Genomic DNA, 23,644 nt, shown 5'->3' with positions numbered 1-23,644 from the left:
GTGTCGTTTTTTAGGACATATTTTCTGCAGGAAGAGCAGAAGCTCATTAGAATTTTGCTTGTGGGTTGTTGGTGGGGCAGTGAGTGCGGAGGTTAGCTTAGCTAATTTCCCAGCATGCCTTTGTTTACACTTTCTCTCACTAGTGGCAAGCACCTCACAAGCTCAAGCTAATATTAGCATACCAAAAAATATAATAATAATAACGAGCAATATTGGTGCTATCAATCTGTGCAGTTAGACCCAGATAAGGACGTCAATGCATGTATGTGTCTGCAAGTGGAGGATTTAGAATGTGGCGGAGAAAGCGAGATTTTGGCCCGCCCATGGCAGGAGCTACTTCATAAGTCCAAGCTTTTTCAAACATCTGGTATTCATCTGTTCCTGATCAAACATGCTTTGAATAGAGGAATAGAAATAGTTTCAATCTTAAATTATATTATGTGTCCTTCATTATAAGAAAAAATGGTACAAGAACATGCTAAAAACACCAAAAAACACTATTTATATTTGAGTTTATCTTAAATTATAACTGAAAGACCACTGGGAATGCTTTTACAAAAGATGATCGAAGTGGGATAATACTTTTAGAATGAGGGGTTACTATCTTTTACAGAAAAAAAAACTAAATTGCATGTTGATAATCAAAGAAGTGTTGGGTCCCATCAAGCAGCACAGCAGATATACTTACGAATTTCACCGAGTTATAGCTGTGTTGTGCTAAACTGACCAGACCTTATTCTTAGTCCTGCTTTCTCTCAGATTATCTGACTTTAGAAGTTCAGAATGTGACATAAAATATATGTGTAAATTAAAAAGCCATTGTATGCAACACAGTCAAACTCAGACATGGACAGGGGAAATAGTTTTGAATGATAAAACATGCATATGCTAAAATAAACCATAGTAACAAATTATATGACATAAAATCAGTGATAGATATTCTTCAATGTCTTCAAGAAAAATTAGCTGAAGTAACACCTGAAAACTTTATTTTTTAGCATTGTTAAAGTCTCACTCCAATCATTTTTTAATCTATTATGAAAGCATTCCTAATGATTTTTTTATTATTATTATGCAGTTTTAGTTAAAATAAAATAATAAAAACAGAAAATTTCAAGGAAATAGTTTCTATGAATTCATCCAAAATTTGCCTCTGAGTTGTGGGCGGCCCGTTGGCATGGAGTAAGCCTGCCCTCATTTCCCATCATCCCTTTGTTTACACTCTCCCACTAGCCTCTCACAACACCAAGCTAACACATCTGTAGCACTCACGTCGCAGCTACTGGCTTTTTTCAATGACGTTTTTTCGTCTGCTCCTGATTCACAATGATTTGAATACATTTATATTCAGAAGTGTAATTATAAGCTCAATTTTCTTTAAAAATACATGAGAAAACTGCTACAAGAAGATTGTATTACAAAATGATAATTGATTTGTTTCCTGTTTTGCTCCTCTTCAAAGCTTGATATTTAGTTAAATAAATTAAAATAAATCAACCTTCATCAGGAGGTCTGCTTTTCCGCCAATATGACACTTTTAGGGCTGCAGTTCACAGCAGGGGGGCTCACTTGACATCTGTGGATACAAGGTTAGTATTCTGATGTGTCTTCATAAAGACAGGAAACAGCTTCTCCCAAAACATGACAACAGAAGTGTCAGAAGTCATTCTCATCACAGACAGCGAGCATTTGCTGCCCCAGAGGAGATCTTTGAAGAGTCTCTGTTTTTCTGTCTTCCTCCTTCACCAAACTCTCGTTCTCTCCGTCTGTGTGACCTTGCAACAACTCTCCTCTCTTTCGATCATTCTTCTGGAGCGCTTCTCCTGTAAATCCTGAGAGGAGGAAGAAGGGAGGGAGGGAAAAGAGGAGGAGGAAAAAAGGACAGGAGGGAAGCGCAGGGGAGGGGTGGGGGGAGCGCAAACTGAGGGGTTAGTGGATGTAGCTGTGAGCCGGGGGGTGAGCTACCTAACCCGGGCTGCTCCGCTGAAACATCCATGGGTGGCTGTGTCGGGAGCCACCACGACTCTTCGGGCAGCTTAAACGAGAACTCGGACGGCACTGGAGGTAACGTGTGCGCAGGGAGGGGAGAGTGTCCCCGAGCCCGGCTGTTTACCGGGGGGGTTCTGCATGCTGTCCTGACTCACTGGAGGTCTTCCTTTCTATCCGCGCAGACAGAACAGGCCTGTAGGGTGTCGCTTTTTTTCTACTCGGCGGGCTTCAGAAGGAGGAGAAAACCTCCTGCTAGTCACTTGACCAACTAGAATCTGCTTTTTGTCATTTTTTCTCCCCCCGTCCCCCTCTTTGTTCTTTGGTGTTGACTAAGCTAGCCGGCTAAACCGCAGCTAGCTAGCTTGCTAGCTTTCTGAACATAAATATGGGTCACAGGCGAACAGGGGGTCGCTCGGTGGGATTTAAATTCTGCCCCCGACGCCGCTCAACTTCAAGTTCCTGCTGTTTCCCCGCAGCCTGCTTCTTTTTATGGCCGCCGGGTGTGTTGAAGAAGCGATTCTTAAATTAAAAAAAAAAAAAAAAGTGTAGATGAGGAAGGTGACAACTTAATGCTGCGGTGTTTGCAGCATCAGTTAGTTAGCATTAGTTTTTAGTGCAACTGCAGATAGGAAATGCATCTGTGAAGCAATTAGATATGCAAGCATTTGATATAAATATGTTATATACAAGCCTCACATGATTTAAAAAAAAATATCTTAAGTGATTTTGCAGGATCTCTAATGCACCCAATTTGCACTCCAGTAAAAAATGTATATATTTTTTAGCATGCTCGCTTGGTATTCTTTGAGGACATGTATATATATATATATTAGCCTAAAATTGCATTTCTCAGTATTTATTTTTTCAAATCTTTGATTCAGGAGCAGACAAAAAAAGGTAGCTTGACAAAGCTTGTAGCTGTGACGTAGGTGCTACAGTCTACCACAGGTGTCTCAAACACAATCTCACAGAGGACCAAAATCCAAAATACACCTAAAGTCGCGGCCGAACAGGATAACATTATTAAACACTAAAACTACATTTTAAAAACTTGAACAGAATTATGAACTAGATATATAGCATTACCTGTGATCATGTTAGTGTGAATGCTGTTAGCTGAATTTGGTAGCTGAAGATGCTAGTGCTGAAATTGATAGCTAAAAATGCTGAAGCTGATAGCTGAAAATGTTGAAGCTAATAGGTGAAATCACTGAAGCTAATAGCTAAAAATCTTAAAGGGGCTCAAATATTAGCTAAATGCCAAAGTAGCCTAAAAAACTAATAAAAAATAGGTTAGCAAAAACAGCTATCGTGTTGCTGAAAAATAGCTAAACTTCAAAATATCCTAAAAACAGAAAAAAGCCTAAATTAGCCAAAACAGCTAGCATGTAGCTGAAATGTTAGCTAAACTCCAAAATGGCCTAAAAATCTTAGTTAATGCCAAAATTGTCCATAAAGCTACCAGAATGTCAATTTTTAAAACTTTATAACCGTAACTTTTAACATATATATGAATAATAAAAAGGCAGGAATATTTTTCCAAAATAAATCAACGTAAACACTAAATAACTAAATATTTTACTCTCCATAAAAACATTTTTTGTCAAAATTATACAAGTTAGAAATAATAATATGATATGAATAACAATATTTGATGCACTGGTAATGTTAAGTTGGGGTTGTAAGGGGCTGTAAGCTAGGGAGAGGGTGTGTAAACAGAGGGATGATGGGATATGAGGGCAGGCTCACTTGGTGCCAACAGTTCCACCCACAACTCAGAGGCGAATGTCTGATGAACTTCTGCCGCTCTGCAGAAACTAGTCCTGGAAAACGACAGTAAAACGGCACAATCATTGCTTTGGTTTGTCATACAGTTATTTTAACTGATGAATCTGTACCTGCCAGCAGGTGTTTTGGTCTGCCCCCTAAAACTGAGTTTTATCTTACACTAAGCAGCACATGTCACCCCAGAACACCTCGATCGTCTTGAGATTTCTTTCGAACTTGCACAGTTTTGTTTGCAACCTGTTCCAGATGCAGCTAAGCAGTACCAGACCTCAGCTGAGCCTCGTCCATGTTTCAGTGCCGAAACAATGCTTGTTTTTCTGGATCAGTTCTCCATCTGTGTGCAAAATTCTGACGAGCCTTGCCTTAAAGCTTCAGCTTCGTCTCATCAATACAAAAGACATCCAAGCTTCAGTTCTTTTGAATGTTCACTATGAAAAATTCCATTACTTTTTTTTACAGATTTGTTTCCCAAAACTGACTTTTTCAGTTTTGTCTTCTGTGAATTCCAATTTAGCTCAAACATCATCAGTGCAATGTGACCCGGTCACCCTTTAAAGAGGCAGACTGACTGATTATAGCACTGAAACACCCGTGATGATATTTAAAAGGACACACCTTAATTTAGCATGTCCAGATGGTTGACTTATTTTTTTCTTCATTTTTGGTCCAGTTTTTGTAATGATTCTGTTTAAAAAAAGGATGTCTCCAAGCAATGCTTTATGTGATTAAAAACGTTTCTGTAAAGTCTTAATATGTTTTATTTTGAAGTTACTTAAGGGGACCATTAGTGGAGCTTTATGGATGAAAATAATCAAACAAAAAAAGCTATTTTAACAAGAAGACTAATTCTCTGAATCATCTCAACAAGCTTTTTCTTTGTGTCGCGTTTTTCTTTGAAGGCGAAAACACGACAGAGGACACTGAACAGAAGAGAGCACTTGAGAGAGTTGTGGGCTTAAATGGTATTTATCTTAACCAAGAGGGAGTTTTCACAGAGTTTTGAATCAAGCCAGAGTGTTGTTGAAGTCTTTTTAGGGCCGTTTCCTGGTTTGTTTGGTCTGAGACGGGGATCCGCTGCTGGCAAGCAAGTTATTTTAATTACAGACTGGGAGATAGATCAGTAAAAGGGGTGGGAGCTGAGTACTTGAAGATGCAATGATAAAGCCAGATTTCCTGTGTGTTTTTCATTTATTTTTTTGCTTGAAAGAAAAGTGTCAACCAGTTGTTAAAATTAAAAACAATTCAAGCAGCTGGTACTTGGGACCCTCGCTGTAAATGGAAGAGATTAGACCTAAAAATGCCTACAATTATGTTCTAATGGAGCAGGTGTCATCGGAAGGCTTACATGATCTATGTGAGACAGAATGAGAGTAAAAATGTTACCCACAATGCCCTAAATAAATCCTCAGGGAGTTATTGCAGGTCAGCCAAGTAGGCTAGTGTTTTAAAGATATTTTTGGGAATTGTTGGAGTACTCTTGAGTGAAAAAAAAGGCAAAAACAATAGTGTACATTTGATTAAGAAGGATTTTTTAATGTTTTTTTAAGCGTAAATGGAGTACTCGAAGTTTTACTGCACATCCTCCTGACAGCTTTTTTGCAGCGTTTATTGGGTCATCCATCATTCGCTAAAAAGCAGGATGTGCTTTGAAACTAAAACGTCTGTATCCCATTACAGTCCATCTTTTATTTGAAGGGGAACTACAATCCTAAAACTTTGATGAGCCAATCTGTCACCTCACAGGTTCCTGGTACAAGCCTCCTCCTGTGCGTTTCATTTTCAAAGTATGTTTAGTCTCCTCATGCTTGTGTGGGCTTTTTTTCCCCCCAGTTACTGTAACTTCTTCCAGTCCAGGTTGTTTAGCGATACGGTTACTAAATCGTCTACATCAGTTAGTGCGAGCCATAGATGGCTTTTAGTCTTGTTTGTCTCTCTGTGTCCCTCTGGCAACCTAATAGGCTCCAGCTCACCCGTGACCCTAAACAGGATGCATGCCACTTCTGTGTATTTCTCATTATACCAGCGCCTAAACAAACCCTGCACTCTCAATTTAATGTCACACAGTGATGTTAATTTTAAACCAAAGATGAAGATTTTTTTTTTTTTTTACTAAATAAAATGTCCTAGATAGTAATCATGGCTACTTGTGTAGTTGCAATGGTCTACAGTACATGTGTCAAAGTCAAGGCCCGGGGGCTGGATCCGGCCCTCCAGCTAATTATATCCGGCCCTCCAAAACATTTAATTTTATTGCTATTTATGGCCCGATGTTATCTTGGGCTTATTTCTAACTTGTATAATTTTGAAAAAATACATTTTTATGGAGAGTTAAATATTCAAAGTTATTTAAGGTTTAAGTGGATTTATTCTGGAATAATATTCCTGCTTTTAGATTTTTCATATATATGTTAAAAAGTTAAGGTTTTTAAGAAAATTGGCATTCTGCTAGCTTTTTGGACTATTTTGACATTTACTAAGATTTTTTAGGCTATTTTGGAATTTAGCTAATATTTCACATACATGCTAGTTTTTTTGGCTAATTTAGGCTTTTTTCCGTTTAAGGATATTTTGAAGTTTAGCTATTTTTTTCAGCTACGTGCTACTTTATTTTGTGTGTGTTTAAGGCTGTTTCGGAGTTTAGCGAATACATACACAATAGTTGTTTTGGCTAATTTAGGCTTCTTTAAAGTTTTTTAAGCTATTTTGAAGTTTGGCTGTTTTTTGTCAGCTACATGCTAGGTGTTTTGGCTAACCTAAGGTTTTTTTGTTTGTTTGTTTTTAGGCTAATTTGGCATTTAGCTAATATTTTAGCTGCCCATCGGCTTCAGCGTTTTCAGCATCTTCAGCGGCCAAATTCAGCTTACATCATTCACACTACCATTATGGCAGGTGATGCTATCTATCTCGTTCATAATTATCTTTAAAAAGTTACGGTTTTAAAGTTTTAAAACATTAGTTTTAGAGTGTTCAATAAATGTTTATCCTGTTCGGCCCGTGACCTAAGGTGTATTTTGGATTTTGGCCCCTTGTGAGATTGACTTTGACACCCCTGGCTACAGTATCTGCACCCATTTTTTTCATAATTTACCCCTTCGTCCATATTTAGCCTAATTGAATCTGATTTTTTATTTTTTAACATTTTATTTTGGGTGTTCATAAAGAACATCAAGAGGCTTTATTTACTATATCAGTCAGTGGAAGGCGAGCGGCGTCCGTCGGAGCCATGTGATCCGAGTACATGTGTACCAGCAGCAGGTGTAACTCAATGCCTTGAGCTGTCATCCTCTGCCCCCCTTCTCGTCTGTCTCTGAGTTGCACACTCCGACGCGAACACGTGTACGCGCTGTCCTGTACCTGTCGTACCCTTCGGTGGTGATCCAGATGGCATTATTCATTAGCCATTCTGCTGCAGATGGAGCCCTGCATGATGCTACAATTACACTGGGTTTTATTGGGCTCATTAATTCAGAATGCTTCACTACAGCTCTGTTCAGACTTTGTGCACCCACTCCTCTATAGTTGTGTTCTCAGTTTTTCCACCAGCAGAGACAATGAGAGGCATTCTGCTACCTTTTAGACATGCTGTACTATCTTGCTTAGAGTCTTTTTTTCACATTCTGCTCACCTTCCTCTCCACATTCATCTTTTTTCTCCCTAAATCCCCCTCTTCTTCTTCACTTCCAGTAGCTCTAGGGCGTAACCAGCCCCTGAAGAGAGAGCGGCCTAAATGGAAAAGTGACTACCCGATGACTGAAGGCCAGCTGCGCAGCAAGAGAGATGAGTTCTGGGACACGGCGCCAGCCTTTGAGGGCCGGAAGGAGATCTGGGATGCCCTGCGGGCGGCAGCCAGCGCCTTCGAGAGCAGCGACCACCTACTGGCACAGGCCATCCTGGACGGTGCCAGCATCACACTGCCTCATGGTAACAAGCAATTTCCCTTCATGTTACGTCATTGTTTTTCTTGTACTGCCTCCCCTCAAAGTGCACAGAAACACTGGATGGAGCTGGACCTTTCCTGTTTTGACAGGTCAGAAGGCCTGCGGGTCATAGTTTGCAGGATGTTGGAAGATTTGTGTGGTTAGCTGTGACACAGCCATGACTGCTCATCATACATGTCTACCATCAGCTTTCCTATATTTACCTGCAATCATTGTTTACATTACCAATGCTCGAATTAATTATGAGGTTTTTTTAATGCGCTATTAACAAGGTTTGAAGTTAGCGTTGTCTGAGTAACGTTTGTTGTAATGGTACCAGTCTGTCTTTTTACATGTAGCAAATACTGTTGGAAGCTAGCGTAATCTAGCGTAATTTGAATGTAGCTTGCAATGTTTGAAGTTAGCATAGTTTTAGCAGCTTTTTTTTAAGCGATATCAATTTGTTTTTTTGCTTGTAACAAAAAATATTGGAAGTTAGCGTAGTTGTAGTACTGTTTCTTTTTAGCAGTATGAATCTGTTTTTTATGTATAGAAAACAATGTTGAGTTAGACCATTTGTTTTAGCTGTATCAGTCTGTTTTCACATTTAGCAAACAATGCTGGGAGTTAGCATAGCATCGGAATTTTTTTTCTTTTTTTTTTGCAATATTGGTCTTTTTTTTTTTTATTTTTTTACATGTACCAAGCAACATTGGGAGTTAGAATGGTCTCAGCAACATTTGTTTTTACATGTAGCATAGCTTAGCACAGCATAGCATCATTAATGTTTTTTTTTTGTTTGTTTTTTTTTACAGGCAGGAAACATTTTTGGAAGTTAAAGTAGTCTCAGTAAGCATGTTTTAGTGGTATTAGTATGTTTTTTAAGTATAGCAAACAATATTGGGAGTTAGCATTGTCTCATTAATGTTTGTTTGAGCTGCATAAATCTGTTTTTATTGCATGTAGCTAGCAATGTTGGGAGTTAGCGTAGTTTTAGTACCGCTTTTTTTTAACGGTATCAGTCTGTTTTTTACATGCAACAATAATGTTGGAAGTTGACGTAGTTTTAGTAATGTTTATTTTAAGGATATGAGTTTTTTTACGTGTGGCAAAGAATGTTGGGAGTTAGTGTAATTGTAGTCCCATTTGTGTTAGCGTTATCAATTTGTTTTTTACATATAGCAAACAATTTTGGGAGTTAGCGTTGTCTCAATACCGTTTGTTTTAGCGGTAATAGTCTGATTTCACATGTAGCGAACAATGTTGGGAGTTAGCATACTCTAATGAAGCTTGTCTTTGTCGTATCAGTCTGTTATTTACATGTAGCAAACAACGTTGAGAGTTATCGTAGTCTCTGTAACGTTTGTTTGAACCATTTTAATTTGTTGTTTACATGTAGAAAACAACGTTGGAAGTTAGTGTAGTCACAGTAAGGTTTGTCTTAGCGATATCAGTTTGGTTATTATATACCTTTTATTTTTTATCCTTTATATGTGCCTAATGTGTAACAAATAACTGACAAGTTCTAGAGTTACTCTGAATGGAGTAATAAAGTCTGACTGACAGAATTATCTCGGACTCTTTTTTTTGTTTGTTTCTCGCTTAATGAGCCTTATAGTTCGGTGTGGTTTGAGCCCGGGGTAATACCTTACTGTAACAATTAGTCCATCAAACAGGAAGTGAAGTTGTCATACATTGTTTGCTAACTTCTGCTTGGTGTTTGTTACCTGTTTTCTGTTGGGCCATTTTTGCTACTTTTTATGCTTTAGTCACACCTGCTCTCACAGGTAAATATGGGCCGTCTGTGGGCAAAAATTGGGCAAACATTTTAGTCACGCTGGTGGTGAAATTTTAAGAATGTGGACTGCTCAGTGAGCCTGTATAGTTCACGTCGTAGGTGCGTGTAATTTACAATTTCCTTACAGATGCTTCACGATGCACTTACGACACACACACCAAATGTTCCATTCTACATGATGTCCCGTTGTGCAAGCCTTAAGGGAATCTCATAACACACTTGCACTCTCCCTTTAAGATGCAGCCGCTCCTCTCCATTACCCTCCATGACCCCGCACAACCCAAAAACCTGCAACACCCAAATGGTTACTGGTGACTGGTGAATCAAATTGCAACCATCTGAATAATTAACCCCATAGGAGATGCTAAAAGATATCGATGGATTTTTAAACACATTTTATAGACTTTTGTTGTTAGGAAGGACCGTGTGTTGCTGGAAAACAGCAATAATATTAAACGAAAAGGGTGTGTTTTCCTAGAGCTCTAAAAGTCCGACTTTTCGTGAGTAATCATTCACACAAGTCTGCCTGAGAGCATGTAGTAAAAATAACACTTGAGTGCCTTCACACATCACTCCTGTCAGAACTAAAGACATTTCCATATGGACACGGGTTTTATGCAAAACTGCTGTTGTGGTTTCTCTGGTTCCAGTGAAATGCATTTATTAAAAGGAAAAACTGTCAAGCATGTCTGTTCCTATGTTTATAAGTTCCTAAAAAAGTAAGTTGTTGTTGTGTCCCTCAATTTCAAATCAAACTTGTTACCTTTAAGTGCATCTAAAACATAGTTCTTTTAAACGAAGACGCCCCATGTGGCAGTGTGCAGCACCCTTTTTAATTTCGAGTAAAGCGGGAAAGTCCAAGTAGGGTGTTTTTGTCCTCTGCAGCATTCATTTTGCTGCAGCTCATGTGGAGCAACCCAGCACTGCAGTCTCTGTGGTTGTGCACTGCTCTGAGCTAAAGCTAGAAATCGGTAGAGACGACACATTGCACTGAAAGTCATTATGGTTTATTTTTTCAACTGGTTGCCACATTGTCCCTGTTCATTTGTGAGAGAAAAATGTTTTAAAGAAGTTGGTAAATCTACTGAGTGTCGGTGCACCCCAGAGGAGTGCGTCTGTCGTGAATTGAGAAGGGAAGTGTTAAAGTGTTGCATGCATCTTTGCAGAAGTTCTAAGTCAAACAGCGAAAGAGTGGCTCAGAAAATGTTTCTGACATTAATATTGCTGTGTCGTAGTTAGAAAAGACACCTTCCCCGCCCTACAAAAGAGTCATAGTGATCATAAATATTGGATCGTGAACTCCTTAAAGGGCTCAAATGGGTGGAACAACAACATGCGTTTTCAGAACTGGCTTTAATGGCATCAGGATATTTTAAATACCAGCGGTGGGCTTTTGGTTACCATGGTATTTCATCTGAATTTTTTTCTTGTCATCACTTTGGATCAGTCAGATCGGGGCCTGCTGGGCTGCAGCTGTGGATTCCCCAGACCTGACATCACCGTTTCACTCACACAGCTCTGCAGTCCAGGCAGATCACTCCACACTTTTACTTTTCACATTTTTAAGAGCTTTTTGGTCCTATTTATGTATTTTATTTGTGACAAAGTCAAAGAAAACAACATCAGCTGATAAATATTTCATTTGTCAGGTAAAGATCAATCAAATCCAATTTTTTTAACTTTCTTTTAATTATCATTTGATGACAAGTCTTAATCAAAATAGAAATAAACTTGGAGAATGCAGTATTGATTCATAAAATTCTTAAATCGAATTTCTTTTGTTTCAGGCAATATTTTCATTATGGGAATAGATACTTTTATGAAAGTTTTTAAATAGCTATTAAAGCAAACACTGTTTTTCCACCAAACAAAATTGCATTTGGATTGGAAACTTCAACAGTGAGTTGATATTTAATTCAGTCATGTTCAATTTTACATTAAATTGTGAGTAAACTATTTTAAATTTAAGTAGTACTTTCGCAGTGATACTTGGCTCCAGTTCTGAAAGACTAACTCCCATGAAAATTATGTTTTTTTTCATGTTTTTGTTGCATTTTTCTGATGACGAAAATTAAGCTTAAAATAGCATTTCTGAGTATTTTCCTTAGTCAAATGGTGAATCAGGAGCAGATGTGCCAACCCGGAGGTAAATTCCTCATGAACTATTGCTGCTCTGCAGAAACTATGTCCTAGAAAACTACGCCTTAAAAAAAAGCCTAAAAATGGCATGAATGTAATTAAAAGAGCACTGGGAAAGCTTTTAGAATGCCACAAAAGACATTCGGAGAAATCAGTCTTGTCCCTAACTTTGTCAGATCAGAAGTTTTATTTGTATTTCCAACCTAAAGTAATAAAAGTGTTTCGTCCATGTGACATGTCAGGAAATGTTTTACCAGCTTGAACTCTGGGCTTTGTTGTTGGTCCATTCAGATGGAAATACAACAAAGTGTTGAGAGCTCCTCCAGAAACATTCATAATGGAGTCTGTGTTCACTAAGAATGAACCAATTGTTCTGTTTTAATACTGAAGTGGGACTCCAGTTTCTGCTCGTCCTGATGAGTTCAACCAACTGCATCTTTGATTCAGCGTGGGCCAAATGTTCATTGATTCCTTTAATTATATTCTTTGCTCTGCTGTTCTTACAAACAGAGCAAAAACTATCAGAAATTTCAACAATTGTTATCTTTTAAAAGTGGAACACACTTGAAGAGCTGAATTTTTTCTTTTTTCCCCTGATTTCTCCATCTAAAAAGAGGTTAGTGTCACCTGGAATCAATTAGCATTCTGCAGCTGAAAGATAAACACCACATTGGGAAAACCAGAGAACCCGAGATGAATTCCTATATCATCTTTATATGTTGTCGTTGAAGCACGCTGAGCATAAATCGCACATTTCTCCACATTATAACTCATCTTCTAAACTGGAGACATCTGTTTCCACATCTTCAAACATCTTCATGTTTCCCTGAAAAGTAATGTGAAGCCTTTAGATCACCGTTTCCCCCCAACTCCACCACTACAAGCCCACCCAGTGTTTCTTTTAGCCGGGTGTTGCTGTGAAGTCCTCACCTTGACCGCAGCAGGCTTCAACCAGAGAATAGATGGCTGCATCCTGTGGGTACAGACTGACTCATCTCAGTTTCACTCACCGCAGAAACTCACTGCTTTGAGAGGGCTTGGTAGTTCTGAATAAGTCAGAAAAAAACACAGCGATGGGGTGACCTTTGGGGTGTTTAAGTTAGAGTGTTGGATTGTGCAAAAAAAAGTTTTTGCTAGTACTATTGTATTTGGTCGGGCCCTCCCCTTTAGAATCAGGTTAGCTGAAGCACACAATAGAAGTCATTTAATGACCCACTCCGATGAAAATTGGATTTTTGGTGTTTCACACTTGTTCTTGTGGATTTTTTCTATTGATGGAGAACATATTTCAAGAAAATACAGCTTAAAATTGCATTTCTGAGTATTTTTTTATTCAAATCGTAAATCAGGAGCAGAAAAAAATGTCAATTAAAAAAGATTGTATTTGTTAAGTAGAAAATACACAGGTTGGACAACAAGCTCCCTGCTCCACTCCATTCACTTGTTGACGACTAGATTTACTTTGTTTTCTTCATCTGAGCTGGCATTGGCTCCAATATCTAAATAGCTCCAATATTGCTCGCCATTTTTGTTCCACCAGTAATGTTAGGTTGGGGATGTAAGGGGTTGTAGGAGAGTGTAAACAGATTGCTCTCAGCTGTAGTGAGGTTCATGGCTGGTGAGGCACTGACGTCATCAGTCATATTTACAAACATATGAACCCTGCAGAGTAGCTTATTCACTGTTTGATTGACAACAGTTAAAGTAGGTTGTTTCATTTTAACATTTTTCTTCTGTTTACAAACTAGTATAGAAAAAAAACACAATTTTTTTTATTATTGACTTACCTTCACTTGTAAACGAAGTCTGTGTGACTCCTTCTGAAGAAGCACATGAATGACCTATTTGTGGAAGTCTTCCTTTTCTTTCTTCAGTTTTAAAAGTCTCCACTCTGCACATTCCTGAGTTTAGACACGTAATCCTCCATTTAATAAAAGATGCTAAACAATATTACAGAATATCTGGACGGCTGCACTTGACTTGCTACCGCCAACTCTGTTATTTTTTAGCGGCGGTGTCACATTCTCCAGGCTCACCAGCGCCCTCTGCCTTTGGGGAGGGCGTACTGCCTGCCTCACTCAATGTCTTTCTCAAGCGCATTTTTAGCAGGTAAAAAGACTAAATGAGTCACAAACTGGCACCAATGGAATCAGACACTTGGCAAGAAATTAAAAAAATTTAAATGTTTAAAAATAAAGTATCTTTTACAGTGATAGAGACTGAGACAGTAAAGCGCATGCATCATCTCCAGCTCCAATCAGTGTGTGCGACACAGGGGAGGCATTGGCTGCTGATGCCTCACACGCCAATTTCTTGTGTATTTGAACAGAAAATTTGTTATTTTTAATGATGACAAAGTATATTCATCTAATTTAGTTTATGTATTTTTAAGCTCTATTTGCCTCCCCTAAATACACATCACTAGCTCTCAGTTAGGAATGACAGGAAGGGGGGCGGGGTTGCTCCAAGCCAACAGTCTTACCCACAACTCGGAGGCAAATTTCTAATGAACTCCTGCCGCTCTGCAGAAACTATGTCCTCGAAAACGACATAATCTGACCTGCACACTCGCCAACCAACCACCATACGAAAATAAAGTAACAATGCAATTTTACTTATCTCTCAGTGAAAAATATATATTTTATTAAAAAAATATCTCTATAAACCTTGGAAAATTAAATTTAGCAAATAATGACATCTTTGTGTTTCTTATTGCGGAGGTAAACATTTATGGCCACGTTTTCCCAAAAAGTAAAATCATAAAACACAGGAAAAAGATGAGTTGTGTTTTTCCTTTAATTTCCCTCTGGACTTGAACCCTTTTCTGAGACAAAACTGTGAGCAGGAAACACATTACCTCGGTAAAATTGCCTGATAGTTTCAGGTGAGGAAACCTGTCACCGAGTTGCTATGTGAGGCAGATCTATCTGAATTCCCCTCGAGGATCCCTGGGGGGGTCCCACCATGTGAATAAAATAACCTCTCTACTACAATACATTCAGTTTTTCCCCGTATCCAACATTGTTTTATTCTTAGTGCCTGAATCACAATTGATCACAACAGTGTTTCATGTCGCACAACATTCCCTTTTCTCCTGCTTTCACTTTGATCACTCATCGCTATTGTTCTCGTCTGTTTCTCTTTTCTTAGTTTAAGGCCATTCAAACTTTAAAATAAGGTAGTTGTGACTTTCACTTTTTAATTTGAATATGTTTTAAAAACACTTTTAACTGTGCTGTAAACGTACAGAGATAGTATTTATAGAGATTGGGTCATTTTTGTTTAGGTTATTGAATTTTACTGCATATTTATCACATTTTATAGTCCCTACAGTCAGTTATCATTTCCAAAATGCTGACTCTATTTGATTTCAATTCAAAAATCTACTATTAACCTTACAGTTTAACACAATTTGATTAAAAATTATTTTTCTGTTTAGTCTAAAGTCAAATTAGTTATTAAAAAAATAGTTAAAAATGGGGCAAAAGTGAAACTTTTATAAGTAAAATTGTTCATTTTCACATTAAAAACCAAAATTTTTTTTTTTATTTTTGCCATAAAAAAGTAAAAAAAATATATATCAAAAAATGTATCTATGGATATTTAAATCAGTATAGCCTTTTAATGAGATTTCTTACCCTTTTTTTAAAAATCCAGACCTATAAGGTCAGTTAAATGTGAAAATAATATGTTCGGTTGTATTGAAATAATACACACTTAGGATGTGTTTGCTCAGTGCAGCGATGGCTTTGGGGTAAAAACTGTCTAGTGGAGCATGTTTTAACAACTTCCCTCTATCTGCCTGAAGACAGCAGTTACAAAAGCGAGCTTGAGTCCCATAATAGTAATAATCTTCATCATATCCGTAATGGTTTTTATTTCAAAGATCATTTTAAAGCACTCAAGGACACAATACATGCTAGTATTTCCAACAAAATTAGAAAAATAGCAATAAAACAAAGAATACAGAAAAACGCCATAAACTAAGATTATAAAGTGATTTTAAACAGATGGATTGGGATTTGGCATTATACTATGACACAATAAAAAATGGAGGGTTGTCAATGGTAACCCCAAAGAAAGGTATCAACACTTTGCGGTTCTTGTTTTTCTGAAGCACTTAAAAGAAATGTTTGTGTGTTTAGAGGGTGTCTGGGATGTTGGGCAGGGCTTAGTTTAAAGAAAACATCGCTTAAATGGATCTTTATTTAAAAGATGCACACTTCACTGGGCAGCCATCCAAGTGGCAGCCTTTCCACATTTCCAAACCACTTGTACAGGATGTGTAGAGTGAGGGCTTTTTCTAAGATCCTTCTAGATGACTGAGCTTTGCACCCGTTCCCAATTCCTTCCCCAGTCCGTCCATGAAGAACCTCTACCTGTAGTCTTTCAGAATTCACAGCTTTAGACCATAGCAGGCGTCAGGAATGTAGTTTGATTGGTAAACTATGGACTTTCTTGACTAAAAAATTAGTCCAAAACTGTGTTTGTCAGTCCTTTCCAAAACTTAAAACTTAGATTTGACAAACTCCGAACCTATTTCTGATTGAGGGTCATGACCTCCCAGTTGGAGATGCTAATTCACATCCTTGTTGCTTCTCACTTACAACTAGAAGTCATGACTTATGGAAGCCAAAGGAAACACCCATAAAGACCATTTTTTTCTTAAAAATACAATTATGTGGAAGACTAAGTTGACCATAGAAACCTTTCCAGAGATTTTTCTGTTACACTGATGTCACTATAGTTTCTTATAGGTTAACAAGACAGTGGTGGTATGAGGACATCAAAACATTTCTACTACTTATGTTTGATCTGTTTTATTCATTTATTAAAGGTTTTTTTCTTAACCATTTAATTTGCTGAACCAAATGGAAGAGCACATTTTAAAAACATATTTCTAAAAACATTGATTGTCTGTATTACTCACCCAAGGTTAAATAAAAGCAGCAAAAAAAAAACTTTTTTTTTTGTAATTAATTGCCTTTTTTTTTTTGGTTTGCTTGTCAAAATGTTAAGGTAATTCCCCTTTATTTAGAAAACTACTTTGCTGTATAAATGAACATTCTTCCCTACCGCCTTTAGTTTAAAACACATTATAAACCAAACAAAAGGTACTTTTGGAGCCTAAATTGGAGGCATTTTTCCCAACAGAACAACATTGGTGAGAATTTTAAGGTGAATTAAATCCTAATATTTTGATTCTGGACATCAGCAGTAAACCCTGAACCTGACATTAGATGCCCACGAAGGCCCATGCAGAATCAACCCTTTAGCAGTTTAGAAATTGGAAAGATTATTTAGTTGTTTACGGAACTATTTGACTGGAACATCCCAACCATGTTATTTCACATGCCTGTATTGCTTATGCTAATACGTTCGTTATTGCACGCGTAACCTTCTGCACACAATGGTTTATTAGTTCCAGTACGTGTGCTTGAGTTCCATAACGCCACACTATGCATACAAACTGATATTGCTGCACAATAGATTATTACCACAAGTTCCCTCTGTGGTGACCTCTGCAATTACTACTTCCCTTCTCTAATTTGCCTCCAGTGTGTAGTCTGATTAAAGGTTTTTTAAAAAGTCCTTTAAGCTTTTGTCATTTTAGAAAATCTTTTGTTTTCTTCTGACTTTCAGGAGCTCTGACTGAATGTTACGATGAGCTGGGAAATCGATACCAGCTGCCGGTCTACTGCCTCTCCCCTCCCGTCAACATGATCGAGGAGCGCTCCGATGATCCCGACGGGTCGGACCCGGACTCTGGAGCGACAGACCCGTCCGCCGTCAGCGCCGGTGACCCCGGCTCAGGAAGCGAGTGCCAGCTTCGGCTCCGGCTTTCCACGGGGCGTGACCTCCGCCTGGCAGTTCGCTCAATGGACACAGTTGGCATGATGAAGCGCCGCTTGCAAAGTCAGGAAGGCGTTCCTGCCGCCACCCAGCGCTGGTTTTTCTCAGGACGGCCGCTGACAGACAGGCTTCGCTTAGATCAGCTCAACATCTCTAGGGACTACGTGGTGCAGGTGATCCTCAGCCAGCGTCCACCAACAGAGCAAACATCCAAACCAGGACATTCGCCGGAGGCGTCCGTGCCTGTAACAGTGGAAGGAGTGTCGGCACTGACTCCAGAGCCCACACCCGTGGAGAATTAAGACCCTTTAAGCTGGCAGCCCAGAAGCCCGCCAGCGTAAAAGAAGAATAACAAGAGACATAATAGAAGGAAGTTAATTCTTCTTCTCATTTCTGCCCTTCTCGGCTGTTTTTGCTGAGAGAAGCTTTGTCTGAGCAGACGTTGGCTGTCTGCCAGAGGTCAAAGACTCTTCTATTGAAAAAAAAATATCTTTTTTTTGTTGTTTTACACGGTGAAATTTTGACCATTTTTTAAAAAATCTTTTTAACTGTTCCTATGGAAACTAAACTACAAAACGAGAACTCTGTGCTGTCAAGTGGTTTAAAGGGTTTTCTTTGAAACACTGAACTTTTTTGTGTTTTTCAGTTTCCATTCAAGTTCTGCTGTCAGCAGAACAAACTCAGTTTATAAGGCTACAGGGTTTAAAAGATGCATTTTTATAACATGCATAATAGGTTGAACGTTTCGAGGAGAAAAAGGACAATGCCGCGCTCCCCGCAGACTTGGAGTCCTTTTCCTTAACTATGTGCAAATGAAATAGAGGATTTTAATGGGAGGATTATGCTGTTAGGCTGTTTCCACTGTAAGGGTTGGAGGTTTCAGTCAATCATGGCTGGAAGTTCTACCAAGCTGCTGCTGGATTCAATACTTCACAATCAAATGAATCATGGTAATAAACGGCGAGCCAGCCTTTGGGTAGGGGTGAAAGGTCATGCACATGTGGGTGATCACATGACCAACCCCTTCTTATCTATGTGGCGAAAAGATGGACATCAGAAACACAGTTGAATATTTTGATTAAAAATAGAATGTTTTTAATTAAAACTTGTCTGCATTTTTTTTTATTTCTCTATTCATTATTTCTTTTTTAAGTATCTTAAAGTAGATTTAAAAAAAGAAGCTTATTAAATGTTCATATTTGAAGTCCCATCTATAAAAATAATTAGTTTACACGGGGATCTTTCAGAATGAGTTTCATCAAAGTGTTATTCAGATATTACAAACTAAAGGAGAGAAAAAAACAATAATTAGTTCGATTATTCAAAATATTTAGGTTTATTACAGTTTAACTTTTCATTTAACACTGATTTGATTCATATAATTTGTGGTTAACGATTTGATTCATAGTGAACATTAATTTATTTTGAACAATCCGATTCCCTGACCTAAAATTGACATCTTAAGGCCAAAAAGATGAGACATAAATACCTGTACTGAACAGTGCAGGTGAAGTTTTCTAGATTAATCTTATAAGATAATCAAGTGTAAATTAAATATGTGTACAAACAAACAAGTAAACAAGCATTAATGTCAAATCCATTCACATCTTAGTTTCATAAAGTTCAGCCCACTTTTCCAAATGCACCAAAATAATACAAATAGAATATAATTAGAACATTTTACAAAATTAAAAGTTTTATCACATTGGACTGTAATTATGGTTGATCATTTTTGATGTTATCACATCATTTTTGTAATATAGTAAAATAATCTACCACCAACCTCAATCCAATCTAAAATTCTGTTTCATTTTGAATCTATTCAGTTTAATTTTATTAACAACTTGCCTCAGACAGATCAATCTGGATGGATTGTAGATTATAAATCGATTAATCGTTACTCCGCTATAATTTAGTCCGATTATCTGGTTTCCATTTTTATATAGAACCACGCAAGAAACCAACAAATTGTTTAATATAATAAAAATCCAAACCAAATCAAAAGTTTAACTTTTTTTAAAGGTTTTTAATACGCTTGAAATTTTTATTTTGACTGAAATACTCAAAGAAATTACTTTTAATATGGAAGGATTCAAAAAACAAATCTTTTTCTTCACTGATTTAGCTTTAACTTTCAAGCTCCCAAAATAGTTGAAATTGAATAGTTTATTTTTTAGTTTAAATCCTTTCTTCAGACTTGGAATGAATGATTAGTTATTATTAAGAACTATTCAGATTTCATCCAGGTCTCGCAGAACTTTGATCTTCAGAAAAGTCGGATCTTTAGAACAAAACATCTTCTAGATCAGCCCGGTATCAGATTTACAGAACTTTTCCTTCCTTTTTTCCAACATCAACTTCCTTTATTTCTAAAGCCATCCATTTCCAATGAACAGAACAAGGTAAATTCCAGAATATGGTCCTAAATGGTGAAGTTCTTTTTACATTTAGTTGGAAAAAAGATGTGCTGCAGTCATGTTTTACAGCCACCGATGTGATGAAGATGAAACTGCAACTGAGCTCGTAACAGGGAAGTTGTCCTGAGCTCACTTGAGACTCCAAATATGAGGAAGTGGGAGAATTAATCGCCTGCTTAGAGTTGGAAAGTCAAATGTTATGTATGAGATGATGGCTGTAAAGAAGGAAGTCAAAATCAGTGATATTACTCAGTCAGAAAAGGAGTTGTTAAAAAAAAGGGTTCTGCCGAAGAAGGAAACAAACTGAGCAAAGTGCCAAATGGTTTTGCTTTCATCACCTAAAAAAAGCATTCTGATAAAAAAAAGAAAAAAGTGTCACTGCAAGATTTTTTCTGTTGCAGTTTCTACCTTGGAAAAAGGGCAATGACTGGTCATTTCTTCTCAGTACATCAGATTTAGGGAAAGTGAGCTTCGGTTTAGATCAGAGGTGAACCACAGAGCGGGCTCTCCGCCATCAAAAGTCATCTGTTTACTTTGTTTAGGTGCAGAGTTATCCCCCCATATATATATATAAAAAAAAACTTTAAGCTTACGCGTGTAGGTTATTTATAGCAATCAGACTCATCTCAAAGTGGTTTTAGTGGTGGTTGGGTGATGTAAGGAAAGTCCTCCATAATTGTGTGTACAGGTACTCCCCCTGTGTATTTTTTATTGTTTGTTCGGAGGGTGATATATTTTTATAAAACGTACCATAGTAATTCTAAAAACACACCGTGTAGCTTAATTATCTAGTTTTAATAATATCCTCTTCCAGTATATTTAAATACACATTTACAACATGGTGTATCACGCGCGTGCGCAGATGAGTATTTCGCTTTCTGACGGATTTGTTCCCTATAGTGGTCAGTGTGGTTACAAAATAATGTCACTTAAAATATATTATCTTGAATTTCTTTTTTTAAATGTCTTCCCTGTTTTTTGTGGTACTCAACAACGTCATTTGCCGCGTGACTAAACAAAACATTGACTTACACGGCTTTCTGTCTCGTGCGTAATTTCGTCATTTTCTTTGACTGTATATTAAATTTAGAAAACTATATATATTTAACATATACGCATTAAATAATAATTAAAATGAATAAATTATACAATAAAAACGTATATATCTCTTTAACACAATCAATGACTCTCCTGAGTACGAGCAAGCGCGCGCGCGCACGTCCACCAATTCCGTTTTATGATGGAGGGGTTTTCTGCCTTCTGTTTTGGACAATATAAATACTGTCACTGCAGGCTGAATGCAGACAGACAACATAAAACCAACCAACAGGTTAGATAGACGCTTAACTGATAGATTTCCTTCCAGGTGTGGAAACCTACAAACTCAAGGTAAGACTTTTATTTTGGAAAACTTGTAGAAAATGTGACCAAAAAAATTAGACAAAATATCTATTTTTATCTTCAAATTTCTCTTAAAATAATTTTTAAATGTCTAAAGTATTTAAAACTTTGTAAATGTGTGTTTGGGGCTTAAAATATTCAAATTATTAATCTAATTTTTATTATATATATATATTTTTTTTATTTATTTATCACAGATGCAGACATTGCTCCTTATATATCTATTTGCTGTGGTATGTTGGGCCAGAATTGATTCAAATCAAGAAAACATTGAGACCCTGATGGATAACGGTATCTCCCTCTTCATATTATACTTAATTTTCCCCCCACAATTAAGCAAAATATGTACTAATATATATATATATATATTTATTACAGTTGTGGTCCTGAGGGTGCCTTATGATCACGGCATTGTGTCCAACGTTCCTCTGACCTGTGGACAAGCATATATCAACAAGCCCATATTTTGGAAGAAAAATGGTAATCCATCCACCCATCTCGCTCTGCCAATTTTACAGAAACCATGGCAACGCTGAACTGAATCTGTATTTCAGGAGTGGAACTGACTCCACCTCTGGAGGGCAACCAGGTAACAGTCGTGGTGACGGAGATGGATGGAGGAAACTACTCCTGTCACCTGGGCCCAGACAAAGAGTACCTGAACCACACGGTGATCCTGGTCCAACTGGATCCAGACAACAGGACGGTCATTTTGGAAAAAAAGTCCCCAGAAGAAGGTGAGATTTAATGTAGGTGGTAAAGAATGAAGTAGATGTAAGGAAATAAAACAGGGTTGGAGATGAAGATTTGCAGTAGATATCACTGAATCCTTGTGTTAAGAATGGTGGCAGGAGTGGGATTTTTTGATTGGTTTATAAAAATGAACTTGTACAGAAAATTTGATGGTATTTTTGTGACCGGCTTCTCATTTTTTCTTCAGCATGATTCACGAGTTGATGTTTTTAAACAATGGGAATTTTGTTCTGAACTCTTATATGAAGAACTGAGAAACAATAAAAGGAACTGGAAGAATCCGGATCACTGACGCGTGTTTAATTCTTCCAGGTCATATCCACTGCTCAGCACCAAACTACAAAGGCTCCTTCCACTGCACCTGGAAAAGAACAAAGCACAGGTCCCACGCCCCTGTGCTCCTTGTTAGGGCAGAACGGTGAGGAAAAATAAATTCTGTCACAGTGCAGGTGACATTTTATTTTTTAAACTAATTTTTCTCTGACATGTAGGTATTTGGAAAGCATTCCCTGTGAGCTGGATGCTGATGGGTCGGGAGTTCACTGCCAGGATGCTGCCTGCCCTTACAAAGAAGAGCAGTACCGCATCTCCCTCACTGTTTACATCCACAGCTATGCTCGCTTGGAGGCCTACACCAAGTCCTTCTACCTCAGAGAAATTGGTACATTTTATTCAATCATTCGTTTTTCTTGTTTTTAATTATCATACAGATACACTGTGTATTCATTTATGTCTTTTACTTTGTCGATCTTTTCCTTCTAGTAAGACCAGCAGTACTTCCTAACCTGCGCATCTCACAGGGCAAGAATTTCAGTTGGGACTATCCCGACTCCTGGGAGAAGCCCAGCACCTTCTTCGGTCTCCATTTCGAGATCAAAGCTGTCCCCTATGGGCATTCCTGCCACAGTGGCGAGTTTATAATGGTAAAAACAAATTCAAACACATTTGATTCCAGGTAGGATATTTTGTGACACATCCCATCCTTTTTCAGTTCAACAGAACTGAACACACAAGTTACGAGATCAACTTCAAACCAAAGAAGTACGTTTTCTGTGTGCGCGCTCAGGACAAGCACACCCGAGGCCCGTGGAGCCAGTGGAGTCAGTGCACGTAAGTGGATTTAAATGTCATTCGCAAGTAAAAATCCTCCATAATATACTGATCTGATGCATTCATCTTTTTTTTTTCTGCAGAGTGAACAAACATGAAGTCAGATGCTAACTTCTGTCACTGAAGAGGAAGAAACCTCCATTGCTTCCGTCTAAGGATTTTCTTCAAATATTTGTTTTTAAGTCATCCACAGATATATATACACACACATGTACAGTATTTATTTTTTTATTCTCTACATTTACATAATTATGGAGCATCTTTTTTGTTTTTTAAGTTTTCCTTCAAATTTGTGGCAATTTTAAAATTTTACAATAAATGACATCATCTGCATAATGTTTTACTTTTATCGTCTTGCATATATTTTGAGAATTTACCAAAAAGGGGTAAAAATGTGGCTTTTTGCTCAACTCGACCTAAAAGGAAATAAATAACAGAGACAGGCATTTACAAAAAAGCATTTTATTGTCAAATATACA

At 37.7% G+C, this 23,644-nt stretch overlaps 2 protein-coding genes across 3 annotated transcripts; both read left to right on the top strand.

Annotated features, from left to right (window-relative positions):
• Positions 1-1,849: 1,849 nt before the first annotated feature.
• Positions 1,850-18,579, top strand: ubtd2 (ubiquitin domain containing 2). 2 transcript variants are annotated; one of them, XM_024266661.2, is made up of 3 exons: positions 1,850-2,064; positions 7,465-7,698; positions 17,275-18,579. In XM_024266661.2, the coding sequence occupies exons 1-3, from the start codon at positions 1,995-1,997 to the stop codon at positions 17,784-17,786; spliced, it is 816 nt and encodes a 271-aa protein (XP_024122429.1). In that variant the 5' UTR covers positions 1,850-1,994; the 3' UTR covers positions 17,787-18,579. The 2 variants fall into 2 exon arrangements, with proteins under 2 accessions (XP_024122429.1, XP_024122428.1); XM_024266660.2 differs by having other exon boundaries at positions 1,853-2,064; positions 7,462-7,698; positions 17,275-18,578.
• Positions 18,580-21,115: 2,536 nt separating this feature from the next.
• Positions 21,116-23,638, top strand: il12bb (interleukin 12B, b). Its single transcript, XM_024266659.2, has 9 exons — positions 21,116-21,290; positions 21,500-21,593; positions 21,681-21,782; positions 21,857-22,039; positions 22,368-22,473; positions 22,547-22,716; positions 22,818-22,978; positions 23,047-23,165; positions 23,249-23,638. Exons 2-9 carry the CDS (start codon positions 21,500-21,502, stop codon positions 23,274-23,276), a joined length of 963 nt encoding a protein of 320 aa, XP_024122427.1. The 5' UTR covers positions 21,116-21,290; the 3' UTR covers positions 23,277-23,638.
• The last annotated feature ends 6 nt before the right edge of the window (positions 23,639-23,644 follow it).

Source organism: Oryzias melastigma, linkage group LG14 (assembly GCF_002922805.2).
Source record: "Oryzias melastigma strain HK-1 linkage group LG14, ASM292280v2, whole genome shotgun sequence".
Classification (NCBI taxonomy): Eukaryota; Metazoa; Chordata; class Actinopteri; order Beloniformes; family Adrianichthyidae; genus Oryzias; species Oryzias melastigma.
Note: the sequence above shows the minus strand (reverse complement) of the source record. Positions and strands in the feature narration are given on the sequence as shown.